The sequence below is a fragment of the Ambystoma mexicanum genome, chromosome 1q (genome assembly GCF_040938575.1).
Source record: "Ambystoma mexicanum isolate Mex_15411 chromosome 1q, UKY_AmexF1_1, whole genome shotgun sequence".
Classification (NCBI taxonomy): Eukaryota; Metazoa; Chordata; class Amphibia; order Caudata; family Ambystomatidae; genus Ambystoma; species Ambystoma mexicanum.
Window position 1 is genome coordinate 812,402,675 of NC_090922.1, and position 21,933 is coordinate 812,424,607.

Sequence of the window (21,933 nt, forward strand, 5' to 3'; positions counted from 1 at the left end):
TCAGTCCTAGCAACGGTCACTAATGCAGGGCAGACACTGTGAGGGGATCCTCCGTGCAAAGAAGCACTGGTTTTGCATGTAAAAAAAAAAAGAAGTTACGATATGGCGGCAGTGAGGTATCATTAACATCTACTGCACCGTTTTCTTTTGTAATCAAGGCATTTTCCAGGGTTCTATATTCATTCATCGACATTTTTATTTTAATGAGGTCTTTGATGAATTTTTTTTTCTGACAAAACTCATCGAAATTGTTTATTTTTATTTTTTGGGGGGTTCCACCATCAGGGTGGGGCTGGGCCATAAAATTGTCTTGGGCACCAATAAAAACGTGGCCCGAATTTGCAAGTGACTTTTCATTCCTTTTGTGACACTGTTTGAATAGTAACCAAGGGGAAGTTTTTTGATAAAGTGTGACGCAAATTGTACATTTTAAAGAATATTTATTCACAACTCTGTTCAAACCTATTAGCCTCAGAGTGAATTAACTCTTCAAACTGGCCCAAATTGGCCCCAACAGTGGCCCACTTTGAACCAAAAAACGGGCCCACAGCAGCATTTTCTGTTTTTGGTTCGGCCATGGGCCTATTGCCCTATAGGCCAGTCCATGCCTGGTCACCAACAAAAACCTATGTGCAACACAGAAGGCCTGAAACGTCACTCTGAAACATGTGCACTGCAGCCCATTAATGCATTTTTTCTGACACCCGCCTCGTCGAGCTGTGGCTGTTGGAGACCACGTGAGTTTAATATTCATGGGGCTGCCTGCCTGGGGTGCTGAGAGCCCTTGGCTACACCCACATCTCTCCCCACAAAGACACGCGACGGTGCAGTGACGCCCGCCCAGCGCTGCCATTGGACAGCAATTCAGATATAAGTTCTGTGCGGGTCCTCATGTGCAGACAAGCCACCGATCCTGTCCCACAGGTATGTAGAGCCGGCTTGCCTATGTGCCTCGCTTTGCTGCGCCGCCAGCCCTCTGCTTCTTCCTAGCCAGCACAGCTCACCTCTGCACTACCATATGCAACACAGACGCCTCTCAGTGGCTGGACATTATGTTGATTTATGCCGCGCACCGCTACCACCCAAGGGCAGTCTCCAGGCGCATGCAGCCCCAGCACGTCCCATGCATACATGTGTAACCTCAGCTCTCCTCTGCCCACTGGTAGATGGCACCTGGGCAGGACTGCTCCTTGCTTCAGTGGATCGTCTCCCACCTGTGCCTTTTCTATGCTTTCATTTCTAATAGTAGCACTCCTTTGCCCCTTGATATGTACCACCCCCTAACACTCCATTTTAATCTTCATCGCCATCTTACCTTTCCGTTTTGATAGCCTTTGCCCACATTACTGTGTCTTTTATTATTATCGTGGTATTCATTGAACGTAGACCTAGCTCCTGGAAGTAGATCTTGATTCCTAGCGCAGCTCCCTTCCGTTCTCCGATCTGTAACAGACAGGGCCAGTTCCCCTCTGCAGTCTAGCGCCTCACACAGCTCTGCCTTGAAATGCATCCGCGCCCCCTCTGTGCACCGGCCGACTAGACATCTCTATGCCTTGAAATCTGGCATCATGAGACCGTGTTGTGCTGCTATGAAGATGGGGGCACCACTCTTGGCTACCTGCATCTGTTGGGGGCCGCTGGGCACATTAAAGGGGATCTGCATTGAAATGTGCAAAGAATGCATGACGCTGGTCCGAACATTGGTTGGCATGAATTATTCAATCAATTGCCTGGATTCATATTAAAGTCAATTGGTTGATGGATTACCTACCGACCACAACCAAAATCGCGCCATTGGGCAGACGGGGCATGAACAGCGCTAGGAGGCTATTGCCAGGTGAACCTAGATTAGCGGCGCTAGGGGACGTTCTCATGGGCTGCATTTGTGAAGACCAAACGCCAGAAGGTGCAGAGCACTTTGAAGGCAACAGTAGGCTTTCATATGGAATAGGGCTGGGCTTGATTATATCAAACAATGTGTTCATGAATGGTTTTGTCTGCATCCCAATTGAGGGGATACCATCTAGGGATCTGGAGCACATGGAAGGCCCTTTCTCCTGGGAGGGAAAGGGACTTGCTATGTGTTACAGACTAGATTCCATCTCTGGATCTGGAGCCCCTGGAAGGCCCTTTCTGCTGGGAGGGAAAGGGACTTGCTATTTGTTACAGACTAGATTCCATCTCTGGATCTGGAGCCCCTGGAAGGTCCCTTCTGCTGGGTGGGAAAGGGACTTGCTATTTGTTACAGACTAGATTCCATCTCTGGATCTGGAGCACCTGGAAGGCCTTTTCTGCTGGGAGGGAAAGGGGCTTGCTATTTGTTACAGACTAGATTCCATCTCTGGATCTGGAGCCCCTGGAAGGTCCCTTCTGCTGGGTGGGAAAGGGACTTGCTATTTGTTACAGACTAGATTCCATCTCTGGATCTGGAGCACCTGGAAGGCCTTTTCTGCTGGGAGGGAAAGGGGCTTGCTATTTGTTACAGACTAGATTCCATCTCTGGATCTGGAGCACCTGGAAGACCCTTTCTGCTGAGAGGGAAAGGGACTTGCTATTTGTTACAGACTAGATTGCATCTCTGGATCTGGAGCACCTGGAAGGCCCTTTCTGCTCGGAGGGAAAGGGACTTGCTATTTGTTACAGACTAGATTCCATCTCTGGATCTGGAGCCCCTGGAAGGTCCCTTCTGCTGGGAGGGAAAGGGACTTGCTATTTGTTACAGACTAGATTCCATCTCTGGATCTGGAGCCCCTGGAAGGTCCCTTCTGCTGGGAGGGAAAGGGACTTGCTATTTGTTACAGACTAGATTCCATCTCTGGACCTGGAGCACCTGGAAGGCCCTTTCTGCTGGGAGGGAAAGGGAATTGCTATTTGACACAGACTAGTCACCGGGGCCGCATAGGCATGTTGGTCGTTTCTGCAAAAGTCTTTGAAGGTGGTTACCAACAGCCTGTTGCAACACGCTGAGAACAGGGGCATAACTACCATTGATGCCACGAATGCAGCGGAACTGGGAGTGGAGCCCATCAGGGGAGGAGGGCAGTCCCAGCCACCCAGCAAATGCTTGCAGCACTGCCTGTCCAGCAAATGCTCGTAGCATTCTTCTTAAGTGAGAACCTGAGAGTGAGTAGCACCGCAACTGCTCCCCTGGAGAAGGGATCCTGAGGCCAGGTCTATCCGAGATCGGTTACCCTTTCCTACAGTCAGAGCAGCGCAGCCGAAGGCGCCGCTTGCTCGGGTGCTGAACGGAGCCCGATAAACAGCTACCCAATGCTTGGGGGACCACAAATGTATTGGTGGACTGACCAGTGCAATCATTTGTTGTAAATAGCATACTTTTTGAAATTGCATGTGACAAAAGTTTGCTTATTGGGCAATTAACTTGTACTCTTTGGTGTTGCCTGCATGAGCTCTGAACTGTTTCTTCTCAGCCAGCAAGTGCTTAAATTATGCAAATATGCAAGAGAATTTGACACTAATTCGCAGTTCTTCTATTAATTTTGCTGTTACTCACCTGGTATTTTTAGGCGCGCATCTTCAGTAATGTGTTTCTTTCACGTTTTAAAGGAGACTCCCTTTTTTTTTTTACAGTAATGCACACTTTTAGGTGTCTTGTGTAACTATGTACCTCTCTCTAGAGTTGGCTCATCCATAAGTGGCAAACCACCACCCAACATGGAAGAGCCAAAGCCCGGCCCAGTGAAAAACATGAGCACCCCCCTCACCTGGGTTATATGTCCCTACATCGACGTGAGTTCTTTTAGGAAATCATTTATTTACGCGACATGTTTTTATATTTGGGGGCACGACTCCCCTTCCCTATATTATAGACCCCACCCCAACGCGCTCCCCACCCCTCGTAACCTCTTACCCCGCCGGGGTTCAACAGTACCCCGTTTTTATTGACAATTTACGATCAATACAGCAACTGCTGTGTAACAATGTAACCCCAGCCTTGCATATGGTGTCGTTTCTGCGTCTCTATGCATTTCTGTCCCATAAAGCAAAGCTCCGTTGATGTTGGCCATGTACCCACCCAGGCGGCTCCATTCCCATCAATGCTCTGACATCCAGAGTCCTCTAGAGCAGAGAGAGGTTGGGGGGGAACAGGGGGGTGGGGGCATTTTCCTTCCTTGCACCGGGGTCCAGGCCTACGCTGTTGTCCTCCTGTGGTCGAGCAGGGAGTGCATTTAGGGCCCGGTTCATGGATTATTTGCCCGGTTCAAAGTGAATTTGAACTGCTGAAAAGTGCCTTTGCCCTGCTGGAACCGTGCAAAGTGTATTTTTGCCGTGCAAAGTTGGGGCAAAGTCAGCGCATAGAAATTTTTGCAGTGCAACATGACTTTGCCCCGACTTTGCACGGCAAAAATACACTTTGCACGGTTCCAGCAGGGCAAAGGCACTTTTCAGCAGTGCAAATTCACTTTGAACTGGGCAAATATTCCATGAATCGGGCCCTTAGCGTGGATGTTATTGACGAAAGAGGCAGGGCGAGCATCCGAGACAGCTCAGGGGGTTGTTGCTTAGGAAGTTGGGTTTGGACTGTTTGGTTCTTGATTATTTGCGACCTTGCAGATGAAGCCAAGACTTGAAGGAGATGGCACTCGGCTCAGGCATGTGCCACTCATAGGCTTATTGTTTGAAATGCATCATCAATGAAAACTAGTGGAAGGAGCTTGGATACTTCCGAGGATCAGGGCTTCTGGCGGGGCAGGTGGCAGACACTGCTCGGTGCAGCTGCTGACTGGTGCAGTCTGTGGGCAGGTGTGTGGGTGCTGAGGAAGGCAAAAGGATCCCCACGCCCTTGGTGCTTGGAAATCGTGAACTGCTGCGAGCGCCAATAGGCACTGGCTTTGGTAGATCAGTTTGGCACTTGGCTGTGCGAGATGGCCAACATAAGCACTTAATTGGAGGTGTTTAATCGTATTACACAATCAGGACGAGGAATTCTTACCATGTTTCATGTATGGTAAAGTACATTTGAACTTAGTTTAATGACCACTTCAGATTGTATGGCAACGCAGTAGCAGCAGCCCCCCCCCACCCCTGCCTTGACATGTGGCATCAGCTCATCTATGAAGCTTGATAGACAGCAACAGCCAAACCACCAGGTCACCTGTGCGCCAGCTCACCTCTATACATTGCTATGCAGCACTAGCTCACCTCTATACATTGCTATGCAGCACCAGCTCACCTCCATACATCTCTTTGCAGCACTAGCTCACCTCTATACATTGCTATGCAGCACTAGCTCACCTCTATACATTGCTATGCAGCACTAGCTCACCTCTCCGCCTTCAGAGATAGCACCAGCTCACCTCTATATATTACTATGCAGCATTAGCTCACCTCTATACATTGTTATGCAGCACCAGCTCACCTCTATACATTGCTATGCAGCACTAGCTCACCTCTATACATTGCTATGCAGCACCAGCTCACCTCTATACATTGCTATGCAGCACCAGCTCACCTCTATACATTGCTATGCAGCACTAGCTCACCTCTATACATTGCTATGTAGCACCAGCTCACCTCTATACATTGCTATGCAGCACTAGCTCACCTCTATACATTGCTATGCAGCACTAGCTCACCTGTGCACCAGCTCACCTCTATACATCGCTAAGCAGCACTAGCTCACCTCTATACATTGCTATGCAGCACTAGCTCACCTCTATACATTGCTATGCAGCACTAGCTCACCTCTATACATTGCTATGCAGGACTAGCTCACCTGTGCGCCTTCAGAGATAGTACCAGCTCACCTCTATACATCGCTATGCAGCACTAGCTCACCTGTGTGCCTTAATAGCACCAGCTCACCTCTATACATTGCTATGCAGCATTGGCTCACCTCTATACATTGCTATGCAGCACCAGCTCACCTCTATACATTGCTATGCAGCACTAGCTCACCTGTGCGCCAGCTCACCTCTATACATCACTGTGCAGCACTAGCTCACCTCTATACATTGCTATGCAGCACTAGCTCACCTCTATACATTGCTATGCAGCACTAGCTCACCTCTATACATTGCTATGCAGCACTAGCTCTCCTCTATACATTGCTATGCAGCACTAGCTCACCTCTATACATTGCTATGCAGCACTAGCTCACCTGTGCGCCTTCAGAGATAGTACCAGCTCACCTCTATACATCGCTATGCAGCACTAGCTCACCTGTGTGCCTTAATAGCACCAGCTCACCTCTATACATTGCTACGCAGCACTAGCTCACCTCTATACATTGCTATGCAGCACCAGCTCACCTCTATACATTGCTATGCAGCACTAGCTCACCTGTGCGCCAGCTCACCTCTATACATCGCTATGCAGCACTAGCTCACCTCTATACATTGCTATGCAGCACTAGCTCACCTGTGCGCCTTCAGAGATAGTACCAGCTCACCTCTATACATCGCTATGCAGCACTAGCTCACCTGTGTGCCTTCGGAGATAGTAGCAGCTCACCTCTATACATTGCTATGCAGCACTAGCTCACCTGTATGCCTTCAGAGATAGTAGCAGCTCACCTCTATACATCGCTATGCAGCACTAGCTCACCTCTGTGCCTTCAGAGATAGTACCAGCTCACCTCTATACATTGCTATGCAGCACTAGCTCACCTGTGTGCCTTCACAGATAGCGCCAGCTTACCTCTATACATTGCTATGCAGCACTAGCTCACCTGTGTGCCTTCAGAGATAGTACCAGCTCACTTCTATACATTGCTATGCAGCACTAGCTCACCTGTGTGCCTTCACAGATAGTAGCAGCTCACCTCTATATATTACTATGCAGCACTAGCTGTCAGGCTGTTCACCCTCACCACCCTTCTCCTCACCTGAGGCTTCCTCTTGTTTGTCCTTGGAGTGTTTGGAGGATCTTCGGAGAGTTCTGGGATCTTCCTTTGTAGACTTGTCTCTGGACCTCCTGTCATGCAAGTAGGGTCTGGCTCCCTCGGAGGCCACCTCGACAGGAAGTGGGACCTGTCTTGGGGAGCCCCGAGGAGCCAAGGCCCTGCGACAGGGAAAAGACCGATGGACGGTAAAAAACCCTGTGTCGTCTTCCTGAGATTGTATTGAATATGAGACTCTCCAATAGTGTGGTAGTGAGTGATCCGGAGTGAACCCAGGAAACTGTGAATCAAGTAAGTTCGTTCTGTCCACCAAAGTGAAGATGGCTTGAGGAAAAGAAGGCAGGATCCGATCCGTGGAGACTTGGCCGGATACTAGGTAAGCAGCAATGAGAAGCGATGAGGGAGGAAAGAGAAGAGGGATAGAGCCTGGAACGGAGAAACGGTCCGAGCAGAGAGGGAAAGGTAGGAAAAGAGGGAGAAGCAGTTAAAGTCCCTACTTACCAGAAACTGTTGGATCCACGAAAGGCACATGGAGGAACACGTAGATACGCGAGGATGGCGGCGGACCGCTAGTACGAGTGGCAAGATGCCGAAAGCAAAGGAAAAGACTGAGAAGGCGTAATGGACAAGTGCCGTGAAAGGACTAGGGAAGTAGGGAAAAGCAAAGTTAAACTGAGGTAAAGGCAAGCGGGTAGGAGTAAAACTGCAGGAGGCACTGAAGGAGCTAAGACGGAGTATTAGCAGAGCGCTGGTATCACAAGGAAAAATAACACAGATACAACGTGCCGGGAGGTGGGCGGGGCTTGCTTAAATAACAAAGGCAGCCATGTTGGAGGAGGACTGGACTGCTAACTGAAGGTTCTCTGCGGCGAAAACTTCCACTTCTGCCATAACTTCCAGGGATGGATCCTGACACTAGCTCACCTCTGCACCTTCACAGATAGTAGCAGCTCACCTCTATATATTACTATGCAGCACTAGCTCACCTCTGCGCCTTCAGAGATAACACCAGCTCACCTCTATACATTGATATGCAGCACTAGCTCACCTCTGCGCCTTCAGAGACAGCGCCAGCTCACCTCTATATATCACTATGCAGCATTAGATCACCTGTGTGCCTTCAGAGATAGTAGCAGCTCACCTCTATATATTACTATGCAGCACTAGCTCACCTCTGCGCCTTCAGAGATAACACCACCTCACCTCTATACATTGATATGCAGCACTAGCTCGCCTGTGCGCCTTCAGAGATAACACCAGCTCACCTCTATATATTACTATGCAGCACCAGCTCACCTGCACCTTCACAGATAGCACCAACTCACCTCTATACATTGCTATGCAGCACTAGCTCACCTGTGCGCCTTCACAGATAGCACCAACTCACCTCTATACATTGCTATGCAGCACTAGCTCACCTGTGTGCCTTCAGAGATAGTAGCAGCTCACCTCTATATATTACTATGCAGCACTAGCTCACCTCTGCGCCTTCAGAGATAGTACCAGCTCACCTCTATATATTACTATGCAGCACTAGCTCACCAGTGCGCCTTCACAGATAGCACCAGCTCACCTCTATACATCGCTATGCAGCACTAGCTCAACTGTGTGCCTTCAGAGATAGTACCAGCTCACCTCTATATATATAACTATGCAGCACTAGCTCACCTGTGCGCCTTCAGAGATAACACCAGCTCACCTCTATATATTACTATGCAGCACCAGCTCACCTGCGCCTTCACAGATAGCACCAACTCACCTCTATACATTGCTATGCAGCACTAGCTCACCTGGGCGCCTTCACAGATAGCACCAACTCACCTCTATACATTGCTATGTAGCACTAGCTCACCTGTGTGCCTTCAGAGATAGTAGCAGCTCACCTCTATATATTACTATGCAGCACTAGCTCACCTCTGCGCCTTCAGAGATAGTACCAGCTCACCTCTATATATTACTATGCAGCACTAGCTCACCAGTGCGCCTTCACAGATAGCACCAGCTCACCTCTATACATTGCTATGCAGCACTAGCTCACCTGTGCGCCTTCAGACATAGTACCAGCTTACCTCTATATATTACTATGCAGCACTAGCTCGCCTGTGTGCCTTCAGAGATAGTACCAGCTCACCTCTATATATTACTATACAGCAGTAGCTCACCAGTGCACCTTCACAGATAGCTCCAGCTCACCTCTATACATCGCTATGCAGCACTAGCTCACCTGTGTGCCTTCAGAGATAATACCAGCTCACCTCTATATATTACTATGCAGCACTAGCTCACCTCTGCGCCTTCAGAGATAGTACCAGCTCACCTCTATATATTACTATGCAGCACTAGCTCACCAGTGCACCTTCACAGATAGCACCAGCTCACCTCTATACATCGCTATGCAGCACTAGCTCACTTGTGTGCCTTCAGAGATAGTACCAGCTCACCTCTATACATTACTATGCAGCACTAGCTCGCCTGTGTGCCTTCAGAGATAGTAGCAGTTCACCTCTATATATTACTATACAGCAATAGCTCACCTCTGCGCCTTCAGAGATAGTGCCAGCTCACCTCTATATATTACTATGCAGCACTAGCTCACCAGTGCGCCTTCACAGATAGCACCAGCTCACCTCTATACATCGCTATGCAGCACTAGCTCACCTGTGTGCCTTCAGAGATAGTACCAGCTCACCTCTATATATTACTATGCAGCACTAGCTTGCCTGTGTGCCTTCAGAGATAGTACCAGCTCACCTCTATATATTACTATGCAGCGCTAGCTCACCTGTGCGCCTTCAGAGATATCACCAGCTCACCTCTATACATTGTTATGCAGCACTAGCTCACCTGTGTACCTTCAGAGTTATCACCAGCTCACCTCTATACATCGCTATGCAGCACTAGCACACCTGTGCACCTTCAGAAATAGTACCGGCTCACCTCTATATATTACTATGCAGCACTAGCTCACCTGTGCGCCTTCACAGACAGCACCAGCTCACCTCTATACATTGATATGCAGTACTAGCTCACCTGTGCACCTTCACAGATAGCACCAGCTCACCTCTATACATTGATATGCAGCACTAGCTCACCCGTGTGCATTGATGGCACCAGCTCACCTCTATACATTGCTATGCAACACTAGCTTACCTGTGCCCCTTCAGAGATAGTACCCGCCCACCTCTATACATTGATATGCAGCACTAGCTCACCTGTGTGCGTTCATAGATAACACCAGCTCACCTCTATACATTGATATGCAGCACTAGCTCACCTGTGTGTGTTCATAGATAGCACCAGCTCACTTCTATACATTGATATGCAGCACTAGCTCACCTGTGTGCGTTCATAGATCACACCAGCTCACTTCTATACATTGTTATGCAGCACTAGCTCATCTTTGTGCCTTAATAGCACCAGCTCACCCCTATACATTTGATGGAACACTAGCTCGTTATAGAAAGCAGCAGCTCACATTTACATATTTTATTTAGCACTAGCTCACTTGTGTACCTTGGATGGTAACATCAGTTCAACAATATGTATCGCTATGTAGCTCTAGCTCACCTTTGAGCATTGATAGCTAGTGCCAGCTAACCTCTGTACATTGTTATGTGGCACTACCTCACTGTATTTCCTGTTAGATAGCATCCGCTCACCACTCTGCATTATCACGTAGCACTAGCCCACCTCTGTGCCTTGGGTGATAACACCTCTTCACCACGACATATAGTTAGCTAGCTTTAGCTCAACTCTGAGCCATGATAGCTAGCACCAGCTAACCTCTGTTCATTGTTATGTAGCACTACCTCACCCTATTTCCTGTTAGGTAGCACCCGCTCACCATTCTGCATTATCACATAGCACTAGCCCACCTCTGTGCCTTGGGTGATAACACCTCTTCACCACAATATATAGTTAGCTAGCTTTAGCTCACCTCTGAGCCATGATAGCTACTACCAGCTAACCTCTGTTCATTGGTATGTAGAACTATCTCGAGTCTGAGCCCAGATCACAGCAGCTCATCATTTTCCCTTAATGTCTAACCCCAGGCCACCTACGAGCAGGGGTGGACTGGCCTTTAGGGAACTCTGGAGATTTCCCGGCAGGCCTCTGCACTGTGGGCCACTTTTGTGAGGTAATTCTATTTTATTCCCAAATGTTCCCATAGGAACAAGGTAGGACCTGCTGAAAATGTGTAATATGGGGCCACTTTCATCATTATTTACTGGGCCTCTCTTGGTTCCCAGTCCACCCCTGCCTGCGAGCCTTGAAATGAAGCCCCAATTCACCTTGTGCCTCGGCATATAACCCCAGCTCTCTCATTACAAGCGATTACCCCTACACCTTAACATGTGGCAACGGCTAGCAAACGAGCCTTCATGTGTAGCGCATGTGCACCTCCTCACCATGATAGCCCCATCTCAGCTCTACTCCTTAAAATGTACCCTATCAGAGCACAACCCTTGAGTCCCACAAGTCGGCACACGCATCACACATATGGCAACACCGTGGCAAAGCATTGTGGCAGTAGAAATACTTGTGCTCGCTGTGTCCAATGGGTCAACGTACCCCTTGCTTACCCGGCATCTAGGTATACCGTAAGGTTCTGCTTAGGGGGGCGTGAAACCACTTGACTCTCACTAACAGTAACTCTTACTTTCCTCCGCAGGATGGCGCAGTTGTGTTTGCTCCTGCTGGCATCTATGCCCCTCATGGGCGCAGGTGAGTGCGTGATCATTGAACTGTTGCCCTGAGTATTGCAATGAGCATCTATTTGATATGTTTAAAGATAAATGAGGCTCAAATGTGGCTCTTAATAACTGTCAATTACCATGCATAAAATGGTTTGGTATTATCTGCATCTCAAACTTCAATACCCCAAATGGCGTGGGAAGGGGGGTCTGTGCGTTCTTGACCAATTGATACTAAATGATAACGATTCGTGAGTAATGAGCGTATCCAATCCAGTACCTTTTCTCGGTTCCATGTAATAATGTCCCCTGACAAAAAATTCCCTGTTTTTTCGTAGAGACATTATTAAATTGAACATGCGGGGGACAGCCCGGCAACCCCTGAATTTTTTTTTTTTTAAAGGGGAGCAGGGGACATCTTGCAACCCGTCCCCATACATAATGTCACCAAATATGTCGCCAAAGGTTTTTTCCAGCGACATTATGCATGGGGACAGTATTACTTAATACCCCTTTCTCTGGTTCCCATTCGCTGTGAAAGCATTTCCAGGCATACCTCATTGTCAATCCTATCGAATATGGCCGATATCTCGAAAAGACATTCACATCCATCATCCAAAATTTGGAACATCTCATCAAGAATGTTTAGAGTTGCAGTTTCAATACTGCACCCTGCTCGAAAACCAGATTGGGAGACAGCCAGTAAAGGTTCCCTTTTCATCCAAACGTTGAATTGGTCTGCAACCATTTTCTCTAATTATTTCTACAAAAGGGGGAGAAGTGTTTGGACGATAATTGGCCAGGCAGTCAGCATCCACATTAGATTTCTTCAAGAGTGGACGAGGCTAGAAAACAACCCTATTCCACCGAGAGATGAATCAATTGAAGGAAAAAAGGGGCAAGAAAAACTCTTCAATTTTTGGATCCGGACAAGGGTCATTAGCAAAATATGTAGGTTTCTTTTGGTCAGTAAAAAAAAAAGGTTTTCCATATCAGATAGGGAGAAAAATCCCCATCAATCTGCCAACTGGCACCATATTAAATCAAACAAATGAAACCAAAAGGGATCTTATTACGTATAATGGAATTTTGCTCAGAGAAAACCTGTGCAAAATCCTGACAGCTCTATTTGGTGGACAGAGAGTGATTAGATATGCAAGGATTTGGCATTACTGTCAGCAGCGAAAATAAGGTGTTCGCCTTATTTGAGGCCAATTCAATGACTGATGAATAATACATTTGTTTAGGCTTAGTAATAATACTCAAAGAGTACTGTCTGTCTAGGAGCAGACTTCAAAAGAATGATATTGTCTTCAGATGGTCTTAAACGCCATCCATGTCTGTTCTAATTGTCTCGCTATTTGTCTCGGAGTGTTTAATTCTCCTGTGAGCCAAGGAGCGGTGGCCTTTTATGAATCATTTTAACATGGAGTGGGGCAATATTATCCATTGCTGTCTGCATGCCTTCATGAAACTTAGAACAAGCCTGAATTACAGAGCCCTTCATAACATCTAAATCCGATGGATGCGGAAGAGCCATGGACAAAGACATATGCTTTAGTGATCGCAGGTTCCGTTTAAAAGATGTTGATCTTTTGTCCTGGCCTTGAAATGATATACGTTTGAATGTTAAATTGAATCATAGCAAAACAGGATCTGACCAACCAACAGTGAGATGTTAGACATTATCGGCTACAGATGTCACCCCCTTGCTAAGTAGCAAACTTCAGTGTTAGGTTTTGATGGGGTTAGTAAATTGAGGTTGCATTTCCCGGATTGGGAGGGTACTAAGGGAAGTTTGGGTGAGGAAGGGGGGATAAAGCTTTAATTTAAAATGTGACTGGCCGATACCGTAATTTTTAGCACTCACACTCCAGAACTGCAAAAAGTACACCTTACTTGCCATGGGTCTAGGGGTCACGATCACGGGATGCACACATTTCGAAGATGCGAAATCATGAGCTGGAACATTAGGGGGTTGGGCAACCCAATAAAGACGCGGAAGCTCTTAGCGTATATATAGAGAAAGATACGAGCAAAATACTGCTCCTGCAGGAAGGAAACGCCTGCCAAAGGTAGGATATTCAATAGCTATGGAAAAATGTCAGGCAATAACAGATTTTTCACATCCTACTCCACCAAGGTGCGTGGAGCGGCCATCTTCATCCATAAACAGGTAAAATGTACTTGCTTGAAGCAGCACTTCCTGTGATGACACTGGGTATGCAGGGTCAAATTACATAACTTCATATGACGTTATCAGTGCTCAATGGTAATATGATGTCACTTCCCATATCCCTGGCATTTTGTTGAAATGACGTCCCTGATGGCAAGACATTGTTTTTGAGGCAACACTCCGGGAGCACACACAACAGTACTTCGCACTGAATACAAGGACTGTTGACTCCCTAGGAATGCTATGGCAGGCTTTTAAAGTGTATATAAGGGGCGTGGCCATGGCTACTGCATTGGGGGTACCAAAATCATGAGCTGATAAGTCCTCCATTTCCTTGAGTGGTGTTCCACTATGGACATAATGACTCTACTGCTTCTTCCCCCTAGTGCCAGTCCTCCAGCAAGTCTGCAAGGACGCCGAGCCAGGTAAGAACCCGTCTTTTCCCTCACTGTCTCTGCTCACCCATATCTAACCACCTGCCTCACAGAGGAAGACCCCATTATGCTCAGGTTGTCCATCTGCTCCCATTTGTCTTGCTCTCTGTTTGATTAGCCATTAGCATAACATACCCCGGAGTATGTTTACCAGGTAGTAAGATGCACACGGCAACACGATAACTGGATTGAGACCCCAGAGCTCAGAGGCGGTGGGGCTTTTACTCACTGTGTTATGTGCTAATAGGGCATACCGAGTTCTGCATACAATTACGTTTTAATTACGCCATGCCTGATTCAAAAAGTCGCACTCGTGTGCCCACAAAAATGGTCTTGTAAGAGCAAAACATTGCTGCAAAGTTTTTAGCCATCATTTACGTTTGTCTGCCCTGAAGAAGGCCTCTGACACATCACACAACAATGAAAAAGCAGCGTTTCTATGCCCTTCTGTACCAATTCACTTGTCAGAAATCCTTTTATTTTCTGCTGTCGCCCATTTTCCCCATGTGCTTCTCATTCGCATCCCCCTTCCCCCTGGACCACATACAACCCCCCCCCCCCCTTTACCTTTAGCTTTTATGAGAGGGTTTAACCCACCACGTGGGGTTCCTGTATGAGTTCCCAAGGGTTGAAGCCCACCACCGATCTCATGGAGGGGGGATGAACACCCGCCATCCAATTGCAATGACAGAAACACGAGAGGGGAGTTTCACCAGCCAATCAGCGTCCCTAAGACGTGTAAAGCAGGTTTGGGGACCTTTAAAAGCCCAAGCTTGCTTTCTGCTACAGTTGCGGGATTTATGTGGCTGTTGGCTGTTGGACGGGTTCAGAAATTGCTGTTGTTTTTTTAGGCGTTTTGGGGTCCTTTAATGAGTGTTTTGGAGGAGTATGTTAGCTTCTAGTGGTGTTTTTATTGTTTTTCCTGTGCCACGTTCCACGCCCTTTTGTCTGTCTGGTTGTGTGTGTTCTTCGTGTCCCTCACTAATCTTCCCTGTTTAGCCTTACTCCTTTTGAAAATATATGTTTCTCTTGCTCTTGCTTCCTTTGTGTCACCCTAATATTGTTTTAAAGTTTGATAACACCTGCCCTTTCCTGTGTTTAGAGAGAACCCTGTATTTGTGAACCCAACAAGTCTTCCTGCGCTGTGCTCAGTAACGTTCTCTCCCTTTTATGTGCTTTGAGAACCCTTTGCTGTTGTGTGTGTTTTGTGAGAATCCTTTTGTTTGTCTTTGTGTCTTGTTTTGCATTTTGCACATTGACACCTTAGGCACATTAGGCACCTTGAGCACATGCATGTTTTGCACAGTGGCCACTTTGGCAACCTATTCTTACATTTGAAGGCTGTGCAGCTGGACTACTGAGAGGTTGAGGGAGTCTGACTCCGAAGAGGGCAGGCAGAGGTTGAGAAGATATGATGTGATATTTTATTTATATCGCGCTCGTACACAAGTGTTTCAGAGCGCAAAGTGTGAGTGCTTGCCGAGGGGAAGAATATAATTGTGGAGGGGCAGGTAGGGGTTAAAGAAGGGGAGACGGAGTATGAGAGCAAGTGTCTACTCACCTATCTTTATATAGATGCAAAGTCGAAGTTGAGCCCAGTAGAAACTCATATCTTGTACCTCGGGAAGGACCTGTACAGTTCTACCTGGTTGGGTTCCTGGAAATTCCATGGTGTTGAACTTGAAGGAGCTGTGCCGCACATGCCTATGGGTAATCACAGCATTTGCACTATATTATTTATTTACACTCTGCCTCCATGAAACTAGTTTGTGTCTTGAGGATCAAGAAGGAAGTTGTTGCTAACACTCCAATTGGACATTTCCTGCATCATTTTCTCATTGCTAATTAGCACCCAACGGGGGAAGGAGAGGTGGTGGCTGCCTCCAAGCCAATCAGGAGGCTCGGAACAGGGTGTTTACCTCATGGTAAAGCACCGGCCCAAGTCTCCTCTGAAGCAGGGGACTGCCCTCTTCCCGCTAGGAATTATGGTAAGTGCTGGTAAGTGCACCGATGGCCCTGCACCTCCTTTCCCCTTCTTCTCCTGAAACCCCTAACCCGAATGTTCACATTGTCCAGCCACTCCTGCCCCACTTACCTTGCGCACCTTTGTCATTCGGTGTTCCCGGCCCATCTCCGTCATGGCAATGGCCGGCATGGAAAGGGAGAAGGGACTACTTGTATTTCCCTTCTCCCTATCCATGGCAGCCATCTTGGTTTGTATTTTTTTTAAATTGAGAAACTGCAACCGTGCTGTTTCTCAACTTTAAAAAAAAAAACAACCATTAGCATCCCGGTAAACATGAGGGGATGCTAATACCAATAAACCCCTCTGGATGTTTTATTTACTGGGGCAGGCTAACGTCCAAGTTCTTGCTTTGCTCTGGCTTCATGACTTGGCATGCTACGGCCCCCACCCATCGATTTATACGTACGTCTGCTGGAAGACGATAATGTTAGTCAAATTGTATGGGTTAATAAAGCGGTTGTTAGTATTGTAATGTGATTACTTCAGCCAGCATGTCCTTCTTTGTCCACTTTAAATTCAATTACAGTGACCTGAGTATCCACTGCACGTCACACTGCCACTCTATATTCTCACCAATAACTTCTCAGGAAGTGGTAAGGCAAACTGAGCCCTTAAGTCTCAATACACAAAATCAAAAGCTGTCAAGCTGATAACACTTGAACATTCTGAAGAATTTATATTGGTCATCAGGCTCTTGCTCTGGGAAAGAGTGAAATGTTAAATAGAAAGATCAGAGGTCACTCTAATGTTCCCAGAATGATGTTTGACGTTGTGCAAAGCATCCAGGGATCCCCATTTGGGTAATTTGCTCCTTTCCCCTTTGTCACTGTGGTATTTTGAAAGATTACAACATGAACGTACCTGACTGTCCATCTTGGAATGATGAGCTGTCAGATCATCATTTATATGGTTAGTGAAGCCTTTGATAAAGTGCTTTGCTTATCAAAACAAGTGTGACATGTTTACTAGGCCTACAAAATAAACTGCAAGTGTTCACTAGAATTGAACATTTCTAAAAAGAGTCACTTTACAATTTTCGAAAAACGTGCTAATATCCTTTTTAGTAGCTGATCATACACACCATTTTGTCTGCCAATGTGGTCTTCCTTCTTGGAAGGGGTTGGAATTCCATTAAAACCAAGGATCTGTTTCTTCTGTGAGCCCCAAGACCATTTTTAATTGTGCGTGCTGGCCATTGATTGCACAAACACTAATAATTAATAATGAACACAAAATAGAAAATCACACATGTAGGTGTAGACCCCAGAGCCTGGTCCTCTGGTCCCTTTCAAGTTCTGCCAGAAGGCCAGCATCCCAGCAGAGCCTATCCATGACACTCTTGCTTCTCACCATATGAAGAATGCAACCTCAGTGTAATGGTGACATTAATGCAGGTCACGCGCCATGACAATGTCCGTCTCCAAACAACAGGTGTGTCCCCACCTTGGGGGATGCCTCTGTGGCTGCTGCTCTCATCCAACTTTTAACCATAAAAACACAGCGCTCCACCCACCCCTTCTCCTCCAAGATATGTGAATGTTTTCTGTAGTCAGGCGGCTGTCTGCGACAGCTGGGGTGGCTCTAGCGAATGCGCACTCAACACCACCACTCTCGCCCACAGAGAGAGAGAGACAGAGTCCTAGAGAGAGACAGAGAGAGACAGGGAGGAAAGGGAAGAGAGCGACAGCGAGCTTTAGGCCTATGTATGGTATGCCGGTACAGCTAGTTTAATATTATTTGAACTCATGTTTCTCTTTCTGGCATGTGTTCTTCCCACTTAAAGGGACACTTACAACACTTTACCCCCACACCAATAAGATGACTTACCTAACTCTCTACCTCCACATACACCCTACCACTTCCCCTCACACCTCAATCTGTACTATATCGCATCCAGCCTGTATCTCAGTTACTATGTTTCTCAAATTTGATCTGTAAATGTATTTATCCATGTAACCATTTCCATGTAACCATCTTACCCTCCAGGGGAGCCGATTTATGAAATTCCCGGGGGTGTCCAAATACAGGGAGTGACATCACCAGCAGTTATAGGACCACAAATTTGCATGCAGTCGCCAACTTGGTGCAACGGCGCGCGGGGGGTTGGGGTGGAGGCGCACGCAGCGCAGTGGAAACATTGGCTAGCATGTACTGAATATACTAAAGTCAAGTAAGAAGGAGATTTAAGCCTTCCAGTTGCATTCCAGTAGGCCATCACTGCCCCTACTCCACCCCTCTATAATCATCCAGGTTGTAGTAGCCCTCAAAAGGCAGAGCAACACAACTAGGATGGGAGAACGAAATGCCTTCCCATCCTGTGAGTGTGTCAAACGTCAGAGCAAAGACTGTGCGTGTGCCTCCTACCTTGGAGCACAATCTCACTAATTTGGTGCAAGTCTCGCAACTGGGAGCATGGGAATTCCATGCGTGTGTGTGGGCTGCAGACCACGGATCACATGCTCACTTCTTCAGTGTGAAACTCTGGCCAAGGCTCTTTGGGCAAGGATTCAGGATAGGTCTAACACCTATAAACAGTGTGATATATTGAGTGGGCACCTCACTCCTTGGAGCATAGTATCAACCGTTGCTGGTAATCTCACAACTGAATGTACAGTTTCACTCTTGGTCATTTCAGTGACCCCATGTATATTAATGGAGTCAGTCTCCCATATGGGAAGACAATTGTATTTCTGTTAAAACACTCTGAATTGTCACTCCAGTTTTCTCGATCTATAGATCCATACCATATTCATTCAATGTATGTGCAGGGGTGATAACTTGTGTCTGAGAGAGCTAATTCTTTCATTCAGGAGAGATAACGGGGTAACAACCCCCTGTATGTGGGATCAGGCTCATTTTGCCCCATGGCCCCTAAAGAAGTAGTGAGCAGGTTTTAAAACCCTGCTGATTCTGCTGTCCGACAGGCTCGAGCCTTCTATCCCTTGCCCCATCACGGCTCCCAACATCCTGAGCAGCAGTTTATGGACAACAGGCAGTCCCGAACATGCCTATTGCCAATTGAATGTAGACAGATCTACTATTTAGACACTGGGAGAGAGCCATGAATCCACATTGTTGGTGAAGAAGCACTCAACATACAGAACACACAGGTATAGTGTTGCAGTCCTGCTGAGAAATGACGATTCTGATCATGTGAGCAGTAGTCTGGATCAGTGCTGCCCCATAAAAGGTGTAGAGGCCTCTGTGAGAAGTGGCAGTACTGTCCCAACGGTGAGAAGTGTAGTATTTTCACATTAACTATGCTTAAGAACTTTGGGTTATTGAATAGTGCTGCTACATTCTGAGTAATTCCATCCCTTTAAATGTAGGAGCTCTTGTATAACCACGGCAGTGTTGAGTTATTCTGATGATGACAGACTTGCTCAATAGTTCTGGTTGTGTATCATTAAAGGTACTTCAGATCTTTAGAGTATCGGAAGGATAGCTCAGGGGCAACGTGCTCGCCTTGGAAGCAAGATGACACAGAGCAACACAGGTTCGATCCCTCGGTCTGCACAACACAGGTTCACTCGCTCGGTCCGCACAACACAGGTTCGCTCCCTCGGTCCGCGCAACACAGGTTCGCTCCCTCAGTCCGCGCTTAGAAACCTCTGGGTAGTACACGCATTATAAATAACCAATTAAAATAAAAAGAAATACATCTGTTGAGAAGTGCTGGGGCTTTGTCAATAAGAGTGTAGCATCTCAACTGAGAGGTGCTGATGTTGTTCCATCAAAAGTATAGCAGCCCCACTAAGATGAACTAGCATTGCCTCAACAAAAGCACAGTATTATCGCTGAGAAGATTCAACAATTATAGAAGCCCTGTTACAGCAGTACTACCCCATCAAGAGTATAGCCAGCTAACTGAGGAGTACCAGCATTGCCCCATTTCAAATATGGTAGCTCTACTAGAAAGTGCTGGCTCATACGCCTCCGCTCCCCGCCCTTAGCATTCACCCTCACCACGTGCACACTCAGAGACATGCAAACAGTCTCATTTGCCCTCTCCCTGCCCCTGCTCCCTGCCCCCTCCCTCGCTTTGCATCTGTACCCCCATTTCTAAAAATCCTTCTGGGTTGGGTGTACCTCTACATCTGATCACCTCTCTTGCCAAGAGAGGTGCACAGATGTACAAATACACCCAACCCAAAACGATTTTTAGAAATTGAGGGACAGACTTGTTTTGCATCTGTGCCTCCATTTCTCAAAATCGTTTTGGGTTGGGTGTACCTCTACATCTGTGCACCGGGGTGCACAGATGTAGAGGTGCACCAACCCAAAACGATTTTTAGAAATTGAGGGACAGATGCAAAGCAAGAGCCTCTTGCTTTGCATCTGTCCCACAATTTATAAACATCGTTTTCCCCCGGCTTTTACCCGGGCCGCCAGAGAGAGACACAGTATGGATGGAACAAAGGGCCATCCATACTGCGTCTCTTCTCTCCGGCCCGGGGGGGGGGGGAGCTCAGCCCCGACTTCATTCTGCCAGAGGGGGGCCGGGCCCCGCAGCACCCCCCTACTCGGCACCCCTGTTACCCTCCACTTTAACCAGCAAGCTTGTCACCTCTGTAACAGCGCCACAATGCCCCCGGGCTGTTCTGCGCTTTACAAATATGAATAAATAAATAAATAAATAAATGACAAGAAACTGAAGTAATAACAATAAAAGAGAAGCTATTCAGGAAAAAAATAACTTGAAAAAGTAAGTGTGACTTTTCCTGGATACCTTGATGTAGGATTCAAGACTGTGGAGCAAAGATGATTCGACTGGACCAGCAAGGGAGTATGCATCTTTTCCTCGTACAATGGAACAGAAGGCGCAGGGGTGGTCTAGGATGCCACCAGCACCCTACATTAGAAGCTCACATCATAGCTCCCACTGCACACGTGTGAAATCGTAAACTGGATGATAAGTACTGTGTTGCTAACCTGGACCCCTAAGGTCAGACAGATCTGGAGGGGCACAGACTCGATACCTAGGTAGAGAGGGTCCCAGGTGTGCTGGTGGGAGTTTGGCCTATCGCTGCGCCAGGTTACAAAGCCCCAAATCAGCAGGGGCTTTGAAGCAGCTTTGACCACCGGGCATCTGAATGATAAGGTTAATTAGTGAAGAAAGACAGTGTATGGCCTGCCTCGATCCAGCGCTGCTAATGCATGTTCCGAAAGGCCTGCCCACCTTTGCTTCTCTTTGCGCAGGGCCTCATGCCACCAGGCCAGAATCAGAGCACCCCTGCACGCGCACAGCTGTAGAAGTCCAGAGTCGCTCCATGCAAAGTTGTACAGCTCGCGATTGACTGAGAAATCTAAATGCAGCCCGTTCGTCTGTTCTTTTTTGCCAGTTCGCATCCAGTGCAGCACAACATCGCAGGATCTATCTGGGGAGCTGAACGAGTGAGTACCAACACAGCCTGTATGGCTGATACTGGGGCATCCCCCCACACCCCCTAAAAGCATGCTAGTTTATGGTTTGCTGCTTAAAGTTCTACATCTTCTTACAACCATTTCGAAAGTTGGGAATCTTTCCTTTTTACTGTTGAAGCTCACCTCTTCATTTTACTTGCTAGGCTCTTTGTGTTTTTTTGTTTCAAATTTTTTTATTGAATTGAGATTGACATACAAACCAAGAGTAAGTCTAACAACACTATTATTTCTGTGCACAGGCCAATCTCAAGCAAGAAGTGAAACTTCAACTTTATGGAGGGGTGGGGGGAAGAAAGGAGAGGGTGGTGGAAGAGCAC

The 21,933-nt window shown here is 47.2% G+C and overlaps 1 protein-coding gene across 1 annotated transcript in view; it reads left to right on the forward strand.

Moving 5' to 3' along the window:
- The first annotated feature begins 881 nt into the window (after positions 1-881).
- LOC138536967 (uncharacterized) overlaps positions 882-21,933 on the forward strand; it is a 49,346-nt gene continuing 28,294 nt past the window's right edge. Inside the window, exons 1-4 of the mRNA XM_069641416.1 lie at positions 882-924; positions 11,535-11,587; positions 14,119-14,157; positions 21,535-21,586. Of these exons, the coding sequence (XP_069497517.1) occupies positions 11,536-11,587; positions 14,119-14,157; positions 21,535-21,586 (143 nt within the window). The 5' untranslated portion in view covers positions 882-924; position 11,535. The remainder of the gene's footprint in view (positions 925-11,534; positions 11,588-14,118; positions 14,158-21,534; positions 21,587-21,933) is intronic.